General features: G+C 42.7%; 1 protein-coding gene across 1 annotated transcript in view; it reads right to left on the bottom strand.

The window, feature by feature from the left end:
- SHISA9 (shisa family member 9) overlaps nt 1-25,301 on the bottom strand; it is a gene marked incomplete at its 5' end in the record, with an annotated part of 305,570 nt that extends 280,269 nt beyond the window's left edge. The window contains 2 exon segments of the mRNA XM_006172096.1: nt 11,510-11,637; nt 24,976-25,301. Of these exon segments, the coding sequence (XP_006172158.1) occupies nt 11,510-11,637; nt 24,976-25,301 (454 nt within the window).
- Between the last annotated feature and the right edge of the window lie 2 nt (nt 25,302-25,303).

Genomic DNA, 25,303 nt, shown 5'->3' with positions numbered 1-25,303 from the left:
TTTAAAACATGATTTTTAAAACACTACCAGGATCTGAACCTAGGCACCTCTAAACTGATTAGCAGAACAAAATGTTCATAAGAAACAATTTTTTAAAACATGCTTATGCAACTTCTTTGTCAGCTACTATCAAAGAACTGTTTGATAAATGACCTTCTCTGACTTCGAATGTATGCATTATTTTTTTTTTAAATAGTGCTTCTGATGAATGAGGTGCTTCCTTCCTTCTGTGTCACCACACAATAAAGGAAAGTAAATACCACATGCTGCATTTGCACAACTTCCGATTCATGGGCTCTCGGCAATTCGATATTTTGTTAAAATGTCAAGAATAGCTGAATATTTCAAAGGGCTTCCTTTGGATAATGGATGAGGCATCAAACTAAATCCATGCTGCACCGAGAGCTCTGGAGTCTTGCCCTCCTTCTACATCCTCAGACCCACTTGGAGAACTGCCACATACAGGGTCCTAGATATTTCATCATTATCTCTAGAACAAAATTTAAGAAAACCCACATATTTTTCTAGACTTCAGTTTCATTATTTGTAAAATGCAAATAATTATCTGACTAGAAGTTCTATGAGTTTTAGACACACACATACTGCCAGTCTCTCTATTCCACACCAAGTTCCAGTATCTAGCATTTGGTAGGAACTCAACAAATACATATTCAATAAGAAAAAATAAATAAATAAAACTCTGTATTCCCATTTGCAACTGATTGAGGGCCAAAGAAAAAGAAAAGAGATAAAGAGATAAAATAAGGACAGTGGGAAATATTTTTTATGATGCTAACTCTATTTATTTTAGGCATGTTCTTTTATTCCAAGAACTGTCTGTCACCTAATGTTTGGTATCAAAATGCCCATGTCTCTTTTTAAATTTTATCTATTATTATCATAATTTGTATATTACATTTAATTACATATATCTTTACAGTGCATTACATTTCCTTTTCCAGCACGATTACCATGCATATCAATCAATACAAAGGCAAAAATGCCCATACCTTTCAAGACACGATGATAATGTTATTTAGTAGTTGCTTTCGTACTTCATTTTCTTTTTCAGGAAAGTTGAAAAGTTAGCACACTATGTTGACTCCAATTCTTCTAAGTTTTGAAAATCATCTTGGAATCAGAAGTGCAGTGTACCTAAAGTTACTCCAATTACAAAATTCTATGAGATAGACTTTTCTGTCAGGGTGGTTTGAACTGGATACCTACAACCTCCGGGGTGGTTCAGCACCTTGGACAGATCTTCACAGGGCGAGACCAAATCTCTTTGCTGGACAAGAGCTGGACTTAAATGAGTGAAAACCAGGCTCTGTTTCGAGATCGGCAGGCTTAGCGTGAATGCACAACTCCAGGTCTAAGACTTAAATTAATGTGTCTAAGTCTCCATTTAATGAAATATTCAGATTATGATTACAATTACTTTTATTAACTGCATTCTCAGACTAATGTAATGGGATTTTCTTTTCAACATGTAATTAACTTTATTGTGAATGCTTATTGGGTTTTTTTTTTAGACAGTTTCCTAAAACCTTATTATAAATTATTTTAATATATATATTATGATGTTAACTATATTACTTAATTTTATATTTTCTGTTATTTTTAAGGGAGGAAAATATTCAACATTAATCTGTCCAAGAGAGGAATAGCAGTCTGACTTTACTGAGAGAGTGCTCTGGAAAGAATCTGTATTTAATTCTTTTTTTTTTTTTGAGAGGTTTTCGCTATAGGGTGCGTGTGCTCGCCAGACAGAGAGAGACATAGAGACAGAAAACAAGAAATCACCCCCCAGGGGAGATGGTCATGCCGCAATCCCTTCCCCTCCATTCTCCTCTCGGGATCTTGGGCATGTACGCACACGTGCCCGGCATGAGTTCTAAGCCACCAGATCCGGGATGTGAACTGCGGTCAACTACGCGGGAGTTCAGCAACATAGCCATTACGCTAACTGCTGGTTCCCTGTATTTAATTCTTGATTGCTGATCCTGAAATTCTGGTCTTCCCATGTCCAATCTGGCATTTTTATTTCCCTACCAAAAGCAGTATGCCCCTAACCAAACAGAACCTTCTTTCCCCTTTATACAACTTGTATAAAACTTATCAGACTTGCAAGAAAGACCTATATTCTAAGACTAATAGTTCTACTGTCAGCCAAAGGTAAACAAAGTCAGTACATGAAAAATGTTCTGCTTTTCTGCTGTCTGGGTCTTGGAAAGTTATTGGGCAATATTTTTCATTCAGAACAAAATATCAGTTTCTCAGAAAAAGCTGTCCTAATCTCTCTATTAGCCTAAGATGTTTTGTGAAGGCCTCCTGCTTGCTCCCACATCACCCTGGGCTTGTTCTTACCATGCTGTTTTGCAAATACCTGTTTGCTTTTCATCTCTCCCACAGTGTTGTAAGCTCCAAGAGCATATGTCCTATTTATATCTCATTCATCCTTGTACTTCCAATTCCTAACATGTTGACTAATACATAATAGACTTTTAGTAAATATCATTACATGTTGATTGAATGGAAATATTAATTACAGAAAAGCCAACACTTGGCTAAAGTCTGAGTCCTCCAGGAAAGAAATGGTGACTTTATCTTAGTTCATTCTCAAAAATGGGTGTAGTCCAGGCTAGCCCTGTAGCCTGGTAGTGGTTAAGGGAACTGGATCCCACAAGGCAACTGGGTCCAATCCCAGCCCCAGTGGTTTGAAAAACATGTTGCGTGCATGTGCATGCATGTGTAAACTTCCAACAAGTTGGAGAAATGGAGGAAAAGGGATTGCAATGTGACCACACCCCACTAGTAGGTGTGTTCTCTCTCTCTCTCTCGTACACACTCTCTGGCAATTTAAAAAGGGTGTAAAAATAAGTGTAGTTTAATATAGCAATTCTTATCAGGAGTTGATAAGCAAGAAGAAAAAAGAGAAAAAGAGACATAATTTGATATATTGCCTAATGTGGATCCTAGGGAAGGCATGAGGAAGGTCACAAAGAGAGTATAAGCTTAAAGCAGATAGAGATGGGTATGAATTCACTGTGCAGTTGTCTTCAGAGTGAAAATGTTTTCATTCTGTGTGCCAGTTGATAACGCAATTTGGGTGTGCATGTGTGTGTGTGTTTGTTAACTACTAATGTTTTTGTGCAAATGATAACCAAAGAAGCTACGCAGTCCAGGGTCTGCACTCTTTTCAAAATAGCTCTGTGACCTTGAGCCAGTTATTTAAACTCTGTGAGCCACAGCTTCACCATTTATATGAGGACGCAGTATACATTTCAGTTATTTCATGAAGTTATTATAGAAAGTAAAATGCATGTGTGTGGCAGATGCAGAACAAATGATATGGCCCTATTTATTCCTCCTTTTTTATCCACACTAAGTGTCAGTCATCGATTCACATAATAGGTGTGTCACTTCACTTAATCCAGCTATAAATAGAAATGTTCTCCCAAAGGAAGATAGGCTCCCGAAGATAGGCTCTTCCTGGTATGGAAAGAACAGAACTTGGCATCTTTTAAACTAAACCAGACACTGTGTTGAGCACTTAGACTTTCTTTACAAATAGTCCTACAGCTGGTTGGAAGCACTTTGGAAAGACAATGCAAATCTAATTAGGCAATACCATGTGGCCAGCATTAGTAGTAATTTCTGAAAAGAGCCCAGGAGATGACTTACGGAAAGTGATTTTTTTTGCCTTTAAGGACTCTATTTCTCTGTTATTTGCATACACACAGAAACATACACACACACACACACACACACACACACATGAACTCATTTTTCTGAGAAGAAGTAAAAGACATGCTTGGGGAACATACAGATTTCTAGTGGCCTGATCTGACAGTGTAAATAAAATATTAAAATCAATATTCCGAACAGAACAAATGCTTGTGTGTTTTAAATGGGCATGGACGAAAAACATAAGACAGGAACAAATGGCTAAGAATGGGACAGCTGCTCCCTCTGAGCTGTTTCCTTGGGATGGAATTGACAGCTTCTTCGGTTCTCATTTGCACAAAAACATTAGTAGTTAACAAACACACGCACACATGCACACCCAAATTGCGTTATCAACTGGCACACAGAATGAAAACATTTTCACTCTGAAGACAACTGCACAGTGAATTTATACCTATCTTATCACTGTCCCTTGTAAACAATTTCAGCACTCATATCCATTCATTCCACAGTAATGTGGGAACAATAATGAATAATTCCACGATAATAACGGAAACAACCAATGTTTATGTTACCAGATACCATGCTGAGGTCTTCATATATGTTCACTCATTTACTCTTTACAATGATCATGTAAAGTAAATACTGTATTTTACTTCTTCCAAAAAATGAGAAACTGAGATTTAGAGAATTAAAATAACTTTCCCAAGATTGCACAGATAATAAGTGACAGAGCAAATGCTCAACCCTGGTTGTCTATCCTCTTAAGCTCATAACCCCCACTCCCACTCCCTCATTGCACAGCCTCGAAGTCACAACAGATGGGTTTGGTGAGCATCTTCCATGTGTTCAAGACTCATCTACAACAGTGAATACCTCAAGAGGAAAACAGATTTCTTTAAAACCACCAACCTCACTTTAAGCTACTGCCCCAAAGCTACCAATATTTTTTGCTGATCTAGTATCTTATTAACTATATAACTGACTAACCCATATGCCAAAACCATTAGAGTCATAGAACTTCAGACAGAATCTGCCCAACTGTGGAAAAAAACATTTAGGCTCCAGGAACAAGTGTTGGTAGCTACGACTTCACAGAAGACAGCTAAACTCTCACATGAGTTGGAATTAGCCAAGTTCTTTCAAATCTCGAAATCCCATGTCCTGCTAATGGGTTCCACTGGGCTTGTTACCAGTCTTGCTCTAGGGATTCATTCATGCATGTGTGCATTCATTTGTCCAACAAGTATCTATTGAACACTATATTTTCGAGGCACTGGAGATATAGGGGTGACTAAAACAAATGTATCCCTGCCCATCTCCAAGGAAGACTGAAACACTAGTCTACTTTCCCTCTCCACACAGACACCTTTCTTTGACAGCCTGCCCAACTACAGTCCTGAGAAAGAACCCTAAGATACCGTCCACCCCACCCAGCCAATTGAACGAGGGTCACACAACTGATTCAGAACATTAGCTGATTGGAAATCAATCATATTCTCTCTCTGGATAACTTGAACTAAAAGACATTGAACACATTAAGGACAGGAAAGGTAACAATGCTTTACCCCACTCTACCTATGGGAGTCCTAGGGAGTCTTGATCCCCACCCTTTCTGAGACATAATATTCATCCCAAGATAACCCATATGCATCCAGTCAAATCCAGGCTATGGAGTCTGGCCGATCTGAGTTTGAATCCCACCTCCTCTATTTTTAGCTATGACGTCATAGGCAAATCTCTAATTTTTAATTTGTTATTATATATTTTTTCAAACAGGTACAAATATGGGGAGAATAAAATTATGACTCCCAGGTAGTTGCTCATCCAGCTGCAATAATTCAATAACTCTTTTCCAGTTTTGTTTCATATACCAACTCTCACAATTAGGATTTCCATGGAGTATTTTTAAAGCAAATCTCAGTCCCCATGTTAGATGAGTTCTGTAATCTCCTTGGATCTCAGTTACCTCACTCAGATAAAATAATTCTCCTTCCATAGGCTTTTGCATCCATCTGACAAAAACGTCTGGAGCAGCTGCCGGGAGCCAGCCTGTCTCTGGTGTGAGAGGTACAGTTGTGACAACAAGAAGCATTTTCTCTCATGAAGTCTACACTGCCGGAGAGTGGAAGGGGTATAAATAAAATAATGAGTAAGGGAACTTCAGAGAGATCAAAATGTTATGAAGAAAATAAAGGGGAAATAGGGAACAGTGGCTGACTCAGGGGGCAATGGTAGACAAGGAAATCCTCTATAATGAGACAGCAGTTTGGGCAAGACATCCTGAAAAGGAAGAGCCCAGCACATAGGCCTGAGAGCATTGTGCACAAAACAGCAAGTGCAAAGACCCCGGGGTGGAAATGAGGGTTGACAGTTGTTTTGAGTACTCAGTGAGCTACAGGATTCAAAGTATTTAGCACAGAACCTGATGTGTAGCAAGTACTCAGTCCATATTAGTTATTAGGCCTCCTAAGGGGGGACTCATCACAAGATAATATGTTGAATGAATGTTTGGGGACAAATCTTTCCATTCACTTAGCATAGTCTTCAACCATTTCTACTCCCAAGAGAAGACTTACGCATTTTACAAACACCTGCACTACAAGCAGAGGTAATGGAGTATAGTGGTGAAACCATACCTGTGTGTCTAACTGGTTTCATTCATTCATTCATTCATTCATTTATTCATTTATTTCAGTGCTACAAGACACATGCACTTGCTGAGCAGGGCAGGGAGGAGAAAGAGAGAGAGAAAGAAAGTTAGAAGGCACCTCTGAGGGAGGATGACAATGCCACAATTTCTTCTCTTCCATTCTCCTCTCAGGATTTTGGGCATGCATGCACACAAGCCTGGCATATTTTGCAAGCTGCTGGGCCCAGGACTTGAACCACATAGTTGGCCTTGTCAGATACAGCCACCTCAACCACCTCAATCTGCTGGTGACGCCAGCAGATTGCCCAAAACTGGTTCTTTTTGAATCCCAGTTCCACACCTCAACAGTGAAACAAACTTTGGACAAGCCACTTAACCTTACTGAGCCTCAGTAGCCTCATCCTTATGAAGTGAAATTAATAGAATTAACCTAAGGTTTTTGAGGATTCAATATGTTAAATGTTCACACTGCTGTCTATATGAGTCACTGTTAATTTTACACTATCTCAACTTTTTTTTTATTTATTTATTTTTTACTCCAAAACACTCCTATAGCTATATTTACATTTTGCATGCCCTGGCTAGGAAATTCCCCACAAGTTTTTTAAATATCCCTGCCCTTACTTCCAAAAGTCAAGTGTGGTACATCCCAGGTCCCTTAGTAAATGTGGACAAATGAACGACCCTAAATATGAACTGGACAACCTCTTCAGAAACAAAACTATGGATCTGCTTTTAAGTTCTTTGTAAATCCATCTGGGAACCACCTTCGGGGAAGAGAGAGATGGTGGGGCTGGCATGGGAGCCTGCTCTTTCTGATGGCTTCTGCGTCCTGAAACCTAAAGTCATCAGTTCTCCTTGGTTTGAGTGCAGTGTCGCTTGCTCAATCATGCTATAAAATAAACAGTTCAACATCCACCCAGGTCCACAGAATAGCTGCATGTGTGTATGGCACATGGGAGTATTTTGCCCCATGAAAACACAGAGAGCTCAACTAGGGCAGCCACAGGGTCTGATCCAACACTGACAAGGGGAAGGATTGTCTGTGGATGTTTGTATAGACACTGGGAGACAATAAAGGCTTTGTGATTGCTGCCGCCGGACTTCGTGTGTTTCTCGTCTTTACCACATCAATACACAATACTGCACGGCCAGATTTCCACTCTCAAAGTATGCTGTGCTAAAGACAATGTGGTATCCTGGTCTAGATCCCAGAACAGAAAAGAGATATGTGTAAAAGAACTAGAAAAACCCAAATAACGTCTGCAGTGCAGTTATTAATAAAAAGAATGCACTAATGTTGATTTCTCGGTTTTGACTAATGTACCACGGTGACGTAAGATGTTGACATTAGAGGAAAGTGGGTGAGAATTATAGAGATCTCTGTGAACTATCTTTATAACTTTTATGTAAAGAAAAGAGAATTCCAAAATAAAAATTTTAATTTAAAAAAACGTGCTGTTTACACACGAGTTGAGAATGCTGATTCATGTTGTGTCCACAGCCCCTCACTCACATTCCCCTTGAGAAACCAAAATGGATCCTGCACGTGCCCTGTACCCCTGAAGAGGTGAGGGGTATCACTGTCCGCCAGGAAGACTGGAGTGTGTTTTTAGCAGTTAAAGACAAAATGTGCCTTCAAAAGCAAACTATAATTACACAGAGGCAGAGGAGCATTTGCGGAAAATCACTCTCTCATTGGAATCTACATCCCGTTTAGTCAAAGAGGTCAAGACCCTTTTGATTATCAGACTAAATATTTTTAGGCAATATCACTGAATACCTGGAAAGAACATGAACAGTGTCAGTTAAAGCGAAACCCATCTTTAGATTAAAAAGTCAAGTCCTGCATATCATGGTGAAAATCAACTCCAGAAAATTTATAAAGCAAAGTTGCAAAAAGTTGCCATATGGATGCTCTCTCCTCCCTGTTTGCCTTCACCCAAGCCCTTCTCCATTTCCTCTTTCTAAATACCCAGACTTCTAGACTGAGTGTGGATTCTGTTAGCATTTGACCAAAGCATAAGAGAGAGACCAGAAAGTGACATATTGTGAGTGTTAAGATAAGGAGAGAGAAATAGATGGAGATTATCATTCCCTTAAAGTAAAGTTGTGTGGATCATTACTAGAGATGAATTTGACATTGAGCTGAGGCTATTGACTCTCCAGTCAAATCTGGCAACTTGGATGTTCAGTGAAGAACAACCTGAAAACAGCACGATGCATCCTTCTTGGTGTATCACAGACAAATGCATCTTCCTTTCCATTTTTTGTAATAGTAAATCGTTGTGGCTCCCATAATGTCTAGAGAAGGTTTTATATTTAATAGTTGTGCTATAATTCTGGCACAATGGGCTGGTCTAATTTTCTATTTATCAGACTGGATTCCTTCTCTCCTAGTTCTTTCTCAGTCAAAATAGACTTCTAATTGCTGGCTTCTTTTTTTTTGAGAGAGATTTTCACTATTAAGGCATGTGCGCTCACACCAGACAGAGACATAGAGACAGAAAGCGAGAAATCACCACGCAGGGGGGATGGTCACGCTGCAATCCCTTCCCCTTCATTCTCCTCTCGGGGTCTTGGGCATGCACGTACACGCACCTGGCTGAGTTTTAAGCCACCGGGTCCAGGACGCAAATCGCGGTTGACTACATGGGAATCCAGCGACATAGCCATTACGGTAACTGCTGGTTCCCTTGCTTGGCTTCTTAAACTCCTATCAACTGAGTAATATTAGTCATCCAACCCTATCCTCTCAACTCCAAAAAGCCTCCATTCTTTTTAACATAACACATTTTTGAGTCTATACTATATAAATACTCCCTGTAAATCAATACAAAGGATAAATAAGCCATTGCAAGGGGAATTATTATTACTGTCAACTACTAATTAATGTGATATATGAATTACACTTGACTAATATAAATCTATGAAAAGACTACATGTTTCTTTTTTATCTTATTCAGATATTCTCAAGAACATTAGGAAGAAATAATAGAATCAACCTGGTAAGATTATATAAAATTAATATCTCGGGCAATTCTTGTAAGAATAAAATATTTGCAGCATTATTCCTGGAATTCTCCCCTGTGGTCTACCAGGAATGCTCTAGTGCACTTCTACCCTGTGGGTTACTACAATATGCCTTCTCTGTTGGTGTGAAAAAGCACTGATTCCTAAGGCACAAACATAGACCAGAAGCAAGAATCACAAATAAACAGAGACCCATTCATAAAAGACTCCTGAATGACTCAGTGTCTGGATATCTATCTCTGAGCAGTAATTTATTTTCAGTACAACTTTAAAAGAAAGACCCTTATTTAAGCAACATTCATTAATGATTGCTGCCCTACTGCCTGATAGAATGTTGAAATCTAGGTGACTTTCAGGAGTTGGTTATTCTTTTGGAAAACTGATTCAAAAATCATCCTAGAGATTGAAACTTTGCAGGAAAATCCTATTAATGGTCACCTTTTACAGACCAGGGTTCAACATCATTTCAGTTTCTCTGCTCCATGATCACATTCACATTTACTATATGTTTGGAACCCTCATACTCTTAGACTCAACTTATTTTCCCAGTGCCATCTGAAAGAGAAAGTGCTTGTTTCCATGAAAGCCAGAATTGGACACAGCAATGACCATGTCAGATTTGGTGCCATTCAATGTATCTTTCAAGCCTATGAAACTGAGTCATGAAACTTCCAATTGCTGCAATATTTTGCTCTAAAATGTGACAATTTCATACATCATTTTATGATCTAGTTCATAAATAAATTCTGGTGAATTATGTACTATAATGAAGCATAAGACATCCCATTTGATGGCTCATTTTTTAGACCACATAAATGTGACCTTTGCTTACACACTACAATGATTTCCAAAACCATGAACCTCATTAGCATGCAGAATCAGAGAATTCATGTCACCTATGTTGAATTCCACAGACCTCCTCCTCCAGCCATTGAGCATAAACATTTGCAACCAAACAGTCTAAAACTATGATTCAGCAAATGAAACACTCATACACCTCCCAGTGGAACTTCAGCAAAGGCGACCCAGATTGTAAAAATGTGCAACAGCAGAACTGTTTCTGTTTTCAGAACTCTCCAGCCACAACTAAATGCGTCCTTGCAATTGTCTGGCTTTTGTTATTTAAAACCAAGCCCTTCACATTACTTTAATGTGGGGGTTACTTGAAAACATAATTGCTAGGAATAACCACGGTAGTACACTACTGTCAAAAACTAAACAATCTTATTTTTCCTCCACTCCCATTAGTCAGTGCATCAGTTCCATAATGTATATTGTATATAAAGACCTTTGAAAAGAAAGAAAATCTTTGGTAATGTATCAAGATCCCCAAGTGTGATCTATCTGCTGAAGAATACCTATTGAGAAACAATGGCAAACACAGCCTTCATTTTCTTTTTTTATTATTTTTTCCTGGCAGAACCTCAGAACGGAATTTGCTAATGTTGAGTCACACAGCATACATATCCCAAACCAAGGTGAGCACAATGCCTATAGCACATGCACGCACATGCACATACACACACACACACACACACACACACACACACACACACACAGGAGTATTTGTGGATTATTTCTATGATATTCAAGTTTTATAAAACAGGTGTAATTTTGCTGAACTAGTATTTTCACATTGAAAACAGCATGAAACCTGAAAGTCTTGACTGGTCTACTTCGGGAGATAGATAAATGAATGGCCCACTGGCTAACAGATGACCTGGTCAGGATAAACCAGCGAAATGGACTAATGGCTAATAGATGCTTCAATCAAGATCAGCCAACAAAACGGACCATTACTAATAGGTTAACTACCTAAGATGGACCAACCAAATAACCCATTGGTTAATTAAATACCCAACCAGGATGAACCAACCTAGAAGGTCATTAGTTAATAGATCAATCAAGATGAATCAACCAAATGATCTACTAATTAACAGAAGAGCCAATCATTAGAAACCAGTCAAATAAAATCTGATGATGCCAAATTCAGCTTCCTCCAGGAGAAGGGAAATAAGACTTCAGACTTGTCAGAAAAGTCTTAACTAATCCAGATACACATCGTGACATCTGGCCACGTGATCACCACAGAGGTCATAAAGTAGGACTGGAAATGGCTCGTGCAACTATACTTACGGAGATTATTTATGGGGGTTCTTGTGTCCATGTTCTCGTAGTGCTGGACGTGGACAACAATGTTAAGGTCTCTCTCCATATGGTCAGTATTGCAGTGGCCCTGGGGCCTCATGACATCTGCAAGGGCCCTAAAACAAGAAAAAATTTAAATGTATTCATTCAAAATAAAATGACTGGCATCTGGATGTATGGAGCTCTGTGCATGAACAAAAATCAAGGCCGCTTACTCCACGGAGCCACTAGTCTAGTTAGGAGTGGAATGGAAAAAACACTTAAGTAATAAATAAGATCATTGCAATTATAGGTTATACAGGGACTTCACAAAGACTAGTTTGCATACTTCTCACAATAGCCATGTAATAGCAGTATTATCTACCCCAAGGAGTTGTTGAGAGGATTAAATGATGAAAACGCATTTAATGTGTTTACACATAGATTTACTCTCTCTTTATGTCTAACACTAGATACCCACACTTTGGTGATGGCCCACTATTAGTAACAGTAGCTGACATTTACTGCATGCATACCATAAGCCAGGCAATATGCTAACCACTTCATGACTTAACTCGACAAAACAGCACGAACACCTAATGACAATTATCACTCCTTTGCAGATGAGTAAGTCAAGACTCAGAGAGGTGAATTAACCTGCTCAAGGTCATACAGCCAGTAAATTGTGGCATGGAGATTGAACTAGAATCTTTTCTATTTTTCATTTTGGGAAGGAGTAGGGGCAAAATTTAATCCATAACAGAGAAGATCATAATTAGATATAAACTTAGGAAAGAATCTCAGTGTTTGCACATAGAATAGAACATAAATAATCACCGCTAGAATACCCTAAGGTCAGACCTACCAACACATATTTTTCTCTTTACCTCCTCATGTATTTCTTTAGATACATGAATATCTCTGAAATATATATATAATACCATAGTTACTATTACATATGTATCTATCTTCTCATAAATGACATTTCACCATAAACCTCATGCTGTTTCTTTTATCCATGCAACTTGAGAGGTAGCCATATTAGCTATATTAGCTATTGAATATGATTCTCTTTCATCACTTGCAACCACTGCATAGTATCTCCTCATGTACAATCCCCATATTTCACTTACCTACAGGGATGACAGTCTCCATATGTTTCAACTGGTATGGTGCGGGAGCCAACCAATCAGAATAGACCCCAATTACAACCAACCAGTTTCACTGGGAACCAGCAGACTGGCAGCCTTGTTTGTTATTTCTAGAATTACATACTAGACGGTCACCCACCCCCTGACTTTCATAAACAACACTGCAATAAACATCTTCATGAAGGCCTCCTCTTGGACCAGGGAGAATTTCTCCAGGGTACGCACCCACAAGTGATAATTGCATGTTTTGAGACATATTCAGATGTTCTTAGCTAACCAGAACCCTCTGAGTCCATGTAAAGTGAGACAGAAAAGGACGATGAACTGTTTCAGCAAGGCCCACAAAGACCATCTACGAACTTGGCAGGCCCGACCTAGCCATTGAAATTTACTCCACTAGGGCAATGATTCTCTAAGAGTGATCTGCCAACCGGCAGCAGCAGCATCACTGGGAACTTGTTCAGAGGCAAATGTTCTGATCCATCCAGAGCTAATGAGTCAGAAACTCCAGGATTGGGGACCAGTGATCTGTATCTTCACAACCCTTCATGTGAGTCTGCTGCACATTCAACTTGGTGACTATACTAGGGCAACAGAGGGAACAGCCGAACATAAGGGTCATAGGACAATGGCGCAAGATCCATAGCTGGTGACAATGCAAGAGAGACTAATGTCAACACAGCAAGAGCCCCACATGAATTAGAGGAAAAGACTGAATTCACTAAGAGACAAGAGAATAACAATAGCTCTCATTTGTTCGTTCATTCAACAAATACTAATTGTCTTCTGTATGCCATGCACCATGCAAAAGCCTGGGGATAGCAGTGTACAAGACGATCCAGGCTGCCATCTTCTGGAGCTTATACTCTATGGGAAAGGATAAAAAATAGACATGTTAAATAAATAAATAAGAGTACCGTAATCAAGAGAGACTGGTGTGTAGTATCATTTTTCACAATAGTCAAAAAGTGGAAACAATCCAAATGCCTATCAATTGACGAGTAGATATACAAAATGTGTTATATTAAACAGAATATTATTTAGCCATAAAAAAGAACAAAGGGTCTAGCAGTTAAGCTATGTATATGGAAAGGTAGGTCTCAGTTGGCCAGCGAGCTTGACTCCTGGCCCAGCTGGTTTGAAAAATATACCAGCCATATATATGTGCATGCCCAAAATCCCAACCCAATCCAGGAATAGAAGCAAAAGGACTGTGGTGTGACCACAGCCCACTGGGGTACTTTCTTGCTCTCAGTGTTTGTGGCAAAGTAAGCAAGCAAAATGTTACTACAAACTTGTTCAGCACTGCCATCTGCAGATCCCCTGGGCTTTCCTGATGCCAGAATTCGTGAAATTCCAGCCCCAGAGTTCAAAGACACTTTCCCAGGGCAGATTTTCCCAGAGCATGAAATGGAGACAAAGATTCTTAGAGAATTCTATTTCCTGGACAAGGCATCTCTGAAGCACACCTCTTCCCTCACTCCAGGGACTGTACGAAATGGGTTGGCATAGGGGAAGGAACCATCAGAACTTCTAAGCATGGGGCCAGATGGCAGCAGGGGTAACACAACTGGACTTACACGGGAAAGGTCCTGGGTAACATTCTGGGCCCTCCCTGTGACACACATGTGCACACACATGCTGGGTGTACACATGCCCATAATCTGGGCTGGCTGAGACTAGGGATGGATGGTGGCACAAAGACCCTGTCGGGAGGTGTCTCTGTGTGTGTCTCTTTCCCTCCCCGCCATTTATTTCTTCATGGAAGAAATAAATATATTTTTATTCCTTTAGTCATTAAAAATGAGGAATCGATGTACTTCATGTACTGATGCTGGCTCCTGGCCTTGAAATACATATCAGATGACGGGAATTAGGAACTTCAGACCAAGGGAGGTGACAGCTAGGGCACCCTCACCGGAATGTACCACCTGTACTACAGCTATGTGGACCCCTGAAGGGAAGAAACAGATTAAACTGTTAACTTTTAATTCCTCTAAGCACAAAAAGGCACATATGGCTTTTAAAAATATCCCCTTCACAAAGCCACAGCCTGAAAATGATACAGATAATATGAACACAAGGAAACAATAAAGGTTATTCTCCTCTTGTCTTCAACAGCTTCTCTCACAAGGTTAAAAAATAAAGATGGTCGAGGGCCAGCTGGTGGCATGGTGTTTGGGGCTGCTGGATCCCACATGGTCAACTGCACTCATTTGACCCAGTGGCTTGAAAAACAGTCTGGAGGCAGGTGCATACGTCCCCAAAATCCCGAATGGAGAGAGAGATGGAGGAGAAGGGATTGTGGTGTGACCATCCCCCCCAGAGAATGATTTCTCACTTTCTCTCTCGCTGCCCCATGGAGAGCACTTGTCCTATAGCAAAATTTAAAAGAAAGAAGAAGAAAGAAAGAAGGTCTACTCAGACCATAGTCAGTCCAAAATATTCAAAACTCTCAGGAACCATATTCAAAGTAAGGATTTTCTTTTTGATGCACTTCATTCTCATGTACATTATGTTTTGAGATATTGGTTGATGGTAGTGTGAAATCACAATTAGACAAAGATTTTTACATAATATTTATTTCCCCTTCAGCTCAGTTTTAAATTTCTGTTCTTATATATGCTTTCCAACGTACCTAAAAATTACTCACAGGCACACGCTTATACTTATTTGTGAAACAAATAGGTATATATTGACATGTATACTGAAAAACACTTTGCAAGTAGGGATATGTCAAAAAAGTAAATGAATTAGACAGCAGGAAGAGTCAGCTAGATGCCATGAACTAAACAAATGCTCAACAATTTGTTGTTTGTCTGTGGTTCATAGTATGGGTGCTTCTCAAACTTCAAAGCACATTCATATTAGCTGAGGATCTCGTTCAAAGGCGATTTTCTGATTCAACAAGCCTGAAGTAGAGCCTGAGCCTCTGCTCAGGTTCCCAGGTGATAAAGACACTGCAGACCTGCAGGCCCCTCTGAAGAGCAAGGCTCTAAGGGTACCATAAGGGTTAGTTTTAAACGGCAACTTGACAGAGTAATAGGGTACCCAGACTTTGATCAAACATTATTCTGGACATTTCTGTGAGGGTGTTTTGCAATGAAATTAACATTTAAAATAGCAAACTGGAGGCCAGCAGGCAGATCCCACATGGAAAACTTTGTGGTTCGAGTTCCAGACCCTGCAGCTTGAAAATTATTCAGAGTATGTGTGAGTGCATACCCAAAATCCTGAGAGGAGACTGGACAAGAGATTGTAGCCTGGCTCATCCCCCAAGGGGGTGATTTCTCACTTCTCTCTCTTTCTCTCTCTGTCTTTCTCCAGGGAGCACATGAATTTGATTGCACACAATAATTTAAATAAATTAATTAAATGGTAAACTGAGTAAAGCAGTTTGCCCTTCCTAATGTGGGTGGCTTTCATCTAGTCAGTTTAAGGCCAGAATAGTACCAAAGGCTGATCCTCCCCACCCCCCACCCTGAGCAAGAAAGAATTACTCCTGCCCAAAGGCTTTGAAATGCGGCATCTGGTCTTTCTGGAGCTACAGTGGCCTGCCAGCCTTCAGACTTCCATTGGGACATTGTCTGCAGATGTTTAACTTGCCAATTCTTCATTATAAATTTCTTGATATACTGGTTTTGTTTCTGTGGGGAACCCTAATGCAGGTTCTTACCGAAGAAGCTACATTTTTCTTTGAGATCCCTTAACCCAGTTCAGAACATTTAGGTTGGAACAGTGCCATTTCTGAAGCTGAAAATGATTGACTATTGGCAATTTCATAAGGTTCAATTCAGTGCCAATGTTCTTAGAGATCTTGTGTGTTACCAACCTCCCGATATTCGACTCTTAGATTGGTGAGAATGTGGATTGCATCTGTACTATCACTCTTCTCTCCTAGCTTTCGGCAGCGCTGACCACAAGGCAGATGTTCAATAAACACCTCCTGAATGCATGCATGCATGAATGAATGAATGAGGAGATACTTTCTCATGCCACATAAGCCAAGATCAAAAACTAGAACTCCTATGCATCAAACACTGCATGGAGGACTTTAAAAAGTTTTGAAAAGGGGTCAGCAGGTGGCATGGTGGTTAAGAAGCTGGACTCCCACATGACCGACTACAATTCAAGTCCAGGACCTGGTGGCTTGCTTACTCACTTTCTCTCTCTCTCTCACTCTCGCTCTTTCACTCTCTCTGTCTCTCTGCCTCTCTCTAGCCAAATTAAAATAATAATAATAACTCTCTTTTAAAAATGTGGAAAATGGAATTAAAGTATGAGTTTATTTTTGGTACCAAAAAACCAGTTGAAATCCATGCATAGTTTTTCCATAATACACATTTTCTATGAACTTTTTGAACACCCCCTCATACTAGGCACAGGACACAGCTGGGAAGTGGAGGAGCCAGCTTTGTCCCCATGTTCCTTCCTGTGAGCAATAATGGAAGACATAATAAACGAGCAAACCAGTGAGTAAGTTCATTGTAGACTATCATGCAAAGTGAGGCAAATAACCTAAGTGATGGGCTACAGGGATGGGATGTTTGGGGGAACGACTAAGCTTGAGAAGGCTTCTTGGATAGGCTTCTTGGAAAAGGTGACTTTGGAGTGAAGATCTATACATTGAAAAGGGGCCGGCCATGCAAAGTCTGAAGGGAGAGGATTTGAGCCAGCACAACAGCTTCCAGGTGGAAATGAGCTACGCATAGCTCAGGAACAAAAAGAACATTCTATGTCTCTTTTCTTTCCAAGTACAGTGAGCAAATATAAGGCCCAAGTCAGGGCTCAGAGTCCCTATTTCTTGCTTCAGAGCCTCCCAGGGTCCCAATGTCTATACCATGTTCTGACTTAACGACTTGAATAGCATGTCCCAGCATTTCCACTTGTGCAGAAAGCATCCTTTGTTTTTCAAGAATGCGAAGAAAATAGGTATGAATTAACTTTCTAGAGCAGTGGTTACACAGGTGTAGACATTTGTCAAAGCTCATCAAACTGTACACTCAAAATGTGTGCGTTTTATTGTGTAAATTTTCCCCAGTAAAACTGATTGTTAAAATGCAAGGACTCTGGGCCAGTCCCATAGTGCAGCGGTTAAGCATCTTGCATCCAGAGCCAGATATCATATAGCTGACTGTGGTTTGAGTCCCAGCCCAGTGGCTTGACAACACACAAAGCACATGGGCATGCATGATGTATGCCCCAAACTGTAACAGGATGGAGAAATGGAGGAAAAGTGATTGCAATGTGGTCAAGCTCTCTCTCTCTCTCACTCTCTCTCTCTCTCTCTCTCTCTCTCTCACACACACACACACATACACACTTTAGCAGGAAAAAGGATAAAAAGCAGGGACTCAGTGCCCAAAGAGAAACAGACATATCCTGCAAGGCTTTTCTGTGACCAACAGTATGTGTATGCTGACATAGGCTTCTCCAGCCTACAACACATTTTCTATGAACTTTTTGAACACCCCCTCATACTAGGCACAGGACACAGCTGGGAAGTGGAGGAGCCAGCTTTGTCCCCATGTTCCTTCCTGTGAGCAATAATGGAAGACATAATAAACGAGCAAACCAGTGAGTAAGTTCATTGTAGACTATCATGCAAAGTGAGGCAAATAACCTAAGTGATGGGCTACAGGGATGGGATGTTTGGGGGAACGACTAAGCTTGAGAAGGCTTCTTGGATAGGCTTCTTGGAAAAGGTGACTTTGGAGTGAAGATCTATACATTGAAAAGGGGCCGGCCATGCAAAGTCTGAAGGGAGAGGATTTGAGCCAGCACAACAGCTTCCAGGTGGAAATGAGCTACGCATAGCTCAGGAACAAAAAGAACATTCTATGTCTCTTTTCTTTCCAAGTACAGTGAGCAAATATAAGGCCCAAGTCAGGGCTCAGAGTCCCTATTTCTTGCTTCAGAGCCTCCCAGGGTCCCAATGTCTATACCATGTTCTGACTTAACGACTTGAATAGCATGTCCCAGCATTTCCACTTGTGCAGAAAGCATCCTTTGTTTTTCAAGAATGCGAAGAAAATAGGTATGAATTAACTTTCTAGAGCAGTGGTTACACAGGTGTAGACATTTGTCAAAGCTCATCAAACTGTACACTCAAAATGTGTGCGTTTTATTGTGTAAATTTTCCCCAGTAAAACTGATTGTTAAAATGCAAGGACTCTGGGCCAGTCCCATAGTGCAGCGGTTAAGCATCTTGCATCCAGAGCCAGATATCATATAGCTGACTGTGGTTTGAGTCCCAGCCCAGTGGCTTGACAACACACAAAGCACATGGGCATGCATGATGTATGCCCCAAACTGTAACAGGATGGAGAAATGGAGGAAAAGTGATTGCAATGTGGTCAAGCTCTCTCTCTCTCTCACTCTCTCTCTCTCTCTCTCTCTCTCTCTCACACACACACACACATACACACTTTAGCAGGAAAAAGGATAAAAAGCAGGGACTCAGTGCCCAAAGAGAAACAGACATATCCTGCAAGGCTTTTCTGTGACCAACAGTATGTGTATGCTGACATAGGCTTCTCCAGCCTACAAAGCTGGCCAAAGCCATAGGATAACCACAATGTGGGTGATGGGAGGGAAATTAGGAGACAAGAGAAAGGGCCAGAGAAAGAGGGGCATTTATCACTTGATGCCATTTCTTTGCAAGAAGCTCCAGCTCTTCAGAAGCCTGCTTGAAAAACACACAGGGCACGGCTGCGATTTGCCCCTTGGATTTCCAATTGTGTTTGAAGGTGGGCAAAATAATGACATGTGTTCCCAACTGGCTTCAAGTGGAGAAAGCTTCAAACACACGCTTCTGTCCCCAAGGTCATTTCGTACCAACACCTCCACTGAGAAGTCTGGACCTGCTAGGGGCAGATGCAGAAAACATCCCTAGTCTTGATGTTATGGTGGCTCCCTGAACTGGCCCTGATGCATGTGCTCCAGGTGCATTTCCAAGGCATCTAGTACTTCTTTGTGATCTCAGAAGACTGAGAGTAGTCCTGCAGGTTTGCATTCAACAGAAACGCAGCCTGGTGGTTAAGGGCCTGTACCCCATCTCAGACTCTGCACGTTTGAAGTCCACCTCTCCCACTCACCAGGGGCTCATTCATCCTCTTGGACATCAGATCATCATGGAGCCTAACTCCTGGAGAAGGGGGCATGAAATTAAATGAGAATTTGCCTATAATCTTATGGCAAAATTGCAAAACCAGCAAGGGTTCTTCACCATACCCTAGACTAACACTTTGCAATGCATTCAGTGCAGTCATCGAGGGGCCTTCCCTTCTGCTCAAATTTAAATCCAGATTCAGAGAGGTTAGGAGACTTTGCCAGTGTCACACAGTTAGGTAAATATAGCAGAGCAGGGACCAGCAGGTGGTGTAGCAGTTATGTTGCTGGACTCCACATAGCCGACTGTGGTTCAAGTCCCAGACCCTGTAGCTTCAAACTCATGTCAGGCACACATGGGTGTGTGCCCAAGATCCCGGAAGGATAATGTAAGAGAAGGAATTGCTGCGTGGCCATATCCCCAGGAGGTGATTTCTCACTTTCCCTCTCCCTGTTTCTGTCACACTCTCTCCTTCTGGCGAGCACACGTGCCCTAGAGCAAAAACCTCTACCAAAACAAAAACAAAAACCACATCTGCTATCTAAATATCTATATATCAGAGCAAGGGCTAGACACTGAGATCCAGGCTATAGCATCACTCTCTTCAGTACACAAGAGGTAGAAAATGCCGATAAGGATGGTGATAAAGGGTAATGGCAGTGACCATGTGACATTGGCTTTCCAAGCCCAGCCTCAGTGAGTCCTCAACTTACAGGCAAAAACTTGAGAGTCAGAGAGAGGCAGAGCAACCTTCTCAAGGTCACATAGTTATTAAGTGGTTGAGCTGGGACTGAATCTCTCTGGGGCCCTGGGACAGGAGCCTGTGCTTTTCAAACCAGCCTGACTGACACTCTAAAGCCTGAGGGTAACACAACAGAATGAACTGGGGGGCCGGGTGGTGAATAAAAAGAACGGGAGAGCTTCCTAAAGGATTCTGTCAGCAGCCACGACTATTGCCATGTGAAAATGCAGGCCCACTGCTACCATTCCTCGAGAAAAATCAGAAATCTAGATTTCCGTATGAAATCTCGCAGTTCTGAAATGTTGGCAACTGCTTCTAAGTTCGTTTTAAAACACATGCATAATAGAGATGAAAGAGATTTTTACAGCCAGATATAGTGAGCCTCAACTGGATCCTGATGTGAAATACCAAACTCTAAAACATTTTTGGTACAACTGAAAGATTTTAATATGATTAGGTATCGGATGATATTATAGAATTCCTCTTCTTTTTCTTGGGTGTGATAATGGAATTGTGTTGTGTGGGAGAATGTCCTCGTTTTTAGGAGATCCTCTTGGAAGTATTTAGGGACTAAGTGTCATGTCTGCAACTTATTTTCAAATGCTTCAGCTGAAAAAAAGGAAGGAAGGAAGGAAGGGAAGAGAGAAGGAAAGAAGGGGAAAAGAAGGAAGAACAGGAAGAGGAAAGAAGGAAAGGAAGGGGAAGAGAGGAAGGAAAGGAAAGGGGAAGAGAGAGAGAAAGGTGGAAGGGGGGAGGGAAGAAGGAAGCATGTATAGAGAGAGGAAGAGAGGAATAAAGTAAATATGATAAAATACTAACAAGTCTTAAATTCTGGGTAGCAATCCACATTGGGGGCAATTCTGCAATGTCTGGTGACATTTTTTACTGTCGCAACTGGGTGGCAGGATGCTACTGGTGTCTGGTGGGTAGAGCCCAGGGATGCTGCTAAACATCCCACAATGCACAGCTCCACAGCAACAGATTGTCAGCCCCAAATGTCAAGCATACCCAGGTCGAGAAACCCTCACTGGGTGAAGAACATACTAAGTGCACTTCATTATTCTTTCAAGTTTTTGTATGATTAAAATTTTTCACAATAAAAAATTGAGGAAAACTGAAGAGAAAAAAATACATAAATAGAAATACTTCGCAGACCACCCAAACATACTGTATGGTTTCTTTCAATAAAAGGAGTGGCCGTGACTGCCATTGGAGTTGCTAAATGGGTACTGGTTTAGTTCTTCCAAGACTGCATGCAAGCGACCTCCCCCTCCCTGGAATCATCTTTCTCCTTATCTAGGTCCTAACCACCCCAAAAGAAGCGAGCCATGTGCCTGGCCTCTGAGCCTACAAACTGACACCTTGGAGGGCTCCGACGGAAAACACAAGTTTATTCAAAAATAGGAGGCAAAGTCTGTAAAAAAATTAAGAGGCTGTGGACAGCAGACCAATTTCACCTGGAAGCTACCTTGCCCTGTAGCAGCCTCTCCAGGTGCCACGCTGGGCATGCTGGCCCCTGCTGGAACATCCTCAGCACCACCAGGGAAGAACTAGCTGAGTGCTGGGCTGGGACGCCAACTGGATGAGCAGTGCACGATGCACTTGGAGGGAACCTGGGCCCACCCCAGCACCACAGAAAGGTTGGGATGCGGAGGAAATAAGAGGCAGGCTGGCCCCACTTCTTTTTCTTGGATTAATTCATCCATCTCCCAACTGTGAAAATGTTCCCAAGCCCAAGAACTATGTTTGCCCAAATATGGGTCATTTTAGTTCAGAGACTTTCAAGAAGATTGTTAAATGCAGATTTCCAGGACCCACCCCAAATCTATTAATTCGAAATCTCTGTGGGTGGAGCCAAAGAATCTGTATTTCTGAAAACTCTGTGAGATTCCAATTTTTCACTCAATCTGAAGATATCTCCTCCAGATAGACTCGAAATCAAGAGATTCGAGATTGTACAGGTTTCTTACCTGTGTGACCTTGGGCAAAACACCTTACCTGAGCCATGATTTTCTTTGGTGTAAATGGATAAAATAGTCCTGTCTCATAGGGTAGTTGTGTGAAATAAGTGCATGTTTACACACACACACACAGATACAGTGCCTGGTACCCTGAGCTGGACTCAGCAGGTGGGTGCCCCTTTTCCTGCACAATGATTGGCTCAATATTAGAATCACCTTGAGAGCTTTTCAAAGGATGCTCAGAGATTCCAATTTAAACGGTATAAAGTGAGGGATCTGGCAACAGGATGTTTTTTAAAAAAGCATTCCAGGTGATCTTAAACAGCAGCCAAGGTTGAAAATCATACCCTAGAAGCTGCCAGTAAAAAACAACAACAACAACAACAACAAAAAACAATGATCTCTTCTCAGGAATCTGCAGTACCATTCCTTTCTGGAATTTCCAAAATTTATACCAGGAGAACCTGTGTTGAGGTTCTGCCTAGTCAGGACTCGGTACCCCAGATTCTGCCTCCAAGCAGACCCTTCCTGGTACTGCAGAAGAAGGTGGCTGCAAATGAATAGCTGGAGTCCGTCCCCCCACCCCCAACAGACTGCAAAGGGGCAGGACAAGGATGTTGTTCCCTGCTGGGCCCTTAGGTACCTAGGGCAAAGCTGCCACCCCAGGACGCCCAGATCAAAGAGGGCTGGGAGCTACCATCACTTTCTCCCACAGAGGACCAAAGAGTAGGCCCCTACCCACCTTGCACTTAAGGAGGGCTCCTTTCAGAACTGGTTTGCGAAGAAAGGGCTTGGTGGAGATTTTTCCCAATCTGCAAAGCTGCCAAACCTACCTGTCTCTGAGTGAATCTTGCCCTACCAAGGCGACACCCGCTGTTGCAGCCCTGCATCCATTTCTCACCCTCCCCATAACGCAAACCTGGAAATCAATAGGGCCTGGGTCTGTCTGTGGGCAAGGGAAACAACCCCGCGAGGCGAGCTCTGTGACAGGGCACCTTGGGGTTGCAAGAGGAGGGCGGGGCCAGCGCTTTACAAATTCTTTAGTAGGTCCAGGTTTTTTTAAGCCCTTCCAGTGCAATATCTCATAATTCACCCACACCTCCCTGGTGACCCAAACCAAGAAGAACTTCCTCACCTCTTTTTCCCAAATCCCTCTTCTCTAGGGGAAAAAAAATGCATCGGATACTCTGCGTATAAATAGAAAATAATTACTAGTGAGGTGGTGATGTTCCTTCGCCTATTTTTGGTGGGTCTCTTTGTTCAGATTTTTTAGGCATGCACACGGAGCGCGTGCACACACACACACACACACACACACACGCACGCACGCACACACACACACACACACACACACACACACACAGGCCCCAGGCGCGGAGATGGTTGGCTGCGGGGAGGTGGGGGGGTGGGGTAGGGGAGCGGAAACTCGGAGACTTGGTTGCCCAGACTCGGAAGGGGGACTGTTAAGCTTGCATTCCAGCCCAGCCATCCAGCAGTTCGCAGGCCTCCTGCCTCTCCTTCAACCCCGCCCGCCCCGACCTCTCACCAAACCCTCGTCTCTCGCACCGCCTTGGGGGAGGGGGGGAGACTGCAAGCTCATGGCTGCGCCCTCCGCCTCCGAAGTTACTGAGTTGTGCGGATCAATTTAGACACTTTAAACTGGGGGGGTAGGGAGGGGCGCAGAATAGCTCCATTAATCCCCAAATGCTGTCTCCCATCTGCTGCTACTTGCCGGTACAGGGACTTGCATAATGAATAAGGCAAACGGGAAAGTTGACGAATCAGAGTGCTTAGAGGGTGAAGGCGCGCGGAGGGTGCTCGGTCCCTGGAGTCCACGCAAGCCAGGGCAAGGGGCGCCCTGCGCAGCGAGGGCCGCTGTCCGCAACAGGGAGACAGGGTGGCGAAACCGGCGAAAGCGGGCAAAGGGGCGAGGTAGGGGGTGGGAACAGCTAAGGTCCCAATTCCGGAGACCTCGAAGCTCTGGAAAAGCGGGGCGTCTGCTCCAAGCAAGGCTTTTGTTCTCGCCCTCCGCTCACTCTCCACCTCCTTCGCCTCATTTTCACGAGTCGTACGAGTTGCAGGCGGCACTCACTCCTTCCCTCCCTCCCTCCCACACACACGCGCGCGGGCTCACACACGCCCCCCTTCCCTTTAGGGCTCGCCTGTCCCTGTTTACCTAGAGGCTAGCATCTGAATCCTAAGGGTGCCACAGACCTCCTCCCCCAAACCCAAGACTGCTAGCCAAGGGGTCCCAAGCTGTCAATCCGAGGGGACAGCATGAGGGTGAGGAGGCCAGAGACCCCCCACTTTCTCACATACACACAAGCTTATACCCACACCTGTGCTGAGCCCTGAGCCCCTTCGCGCTCCACGCTAAAGTTGGCCTCCAGGGTGACATGCCCCTGCGGAGAGGCTGGGAGCGGGGGAAGCGCCATTGTCCCGGAGGGTGGGGAGGAGAGAAGAGGGAGGGCAAAGCCAGAACCGGAGGATAAAGGGGGGGGGCAGCCCACCTGGACATGTGCTCCCTTTGGGGCCGGTGCGCTTTCTCCAGCCCTAGCTTGGTGAAGATGCCCACGAGCACCATGACGGCCACTACCCCGCAGATGATGTAGACAATCAGGTTGGTCTTGTCCTTGGTGGGGTCGTGCAGGGGGTCGTCCTTGCGCGCGGGGGGCTTGCCAGTGTTAAGCCAGAGCGGCGTGTCGTAGTTGGTGCAGGTGCTTTGGTTCAGTCACCGTTTCTTAAATGTGCAGCAGAACCGGAAGCCACAAGTCCCGCAGCAGAAGATGAAGTCGCCCGAGCTGCAGTTGAACGGCGGGGCCCCGCGCGCCCCGACAC

Source organism: Tupaia chinensis, unplaced genomic scaffold (genome assembly GCF_000334495.1).
Source record: "Tupaia chinensis unplaced genomic scaffold, TupChi_1.0 Scaffold000182_1, whole genome shotgun sequence".
NCBI lineage: Eukaryota > Metazoa > Chordata > Mammalia > Scandentia > Tupaiidae > Tupaia > Tupaia belangeri.
The sequence above is the reverse complement of the archived record's forward strand: the minus strand, read 5'-3'. Positions and strand labels throughout refer to the sequence as shown.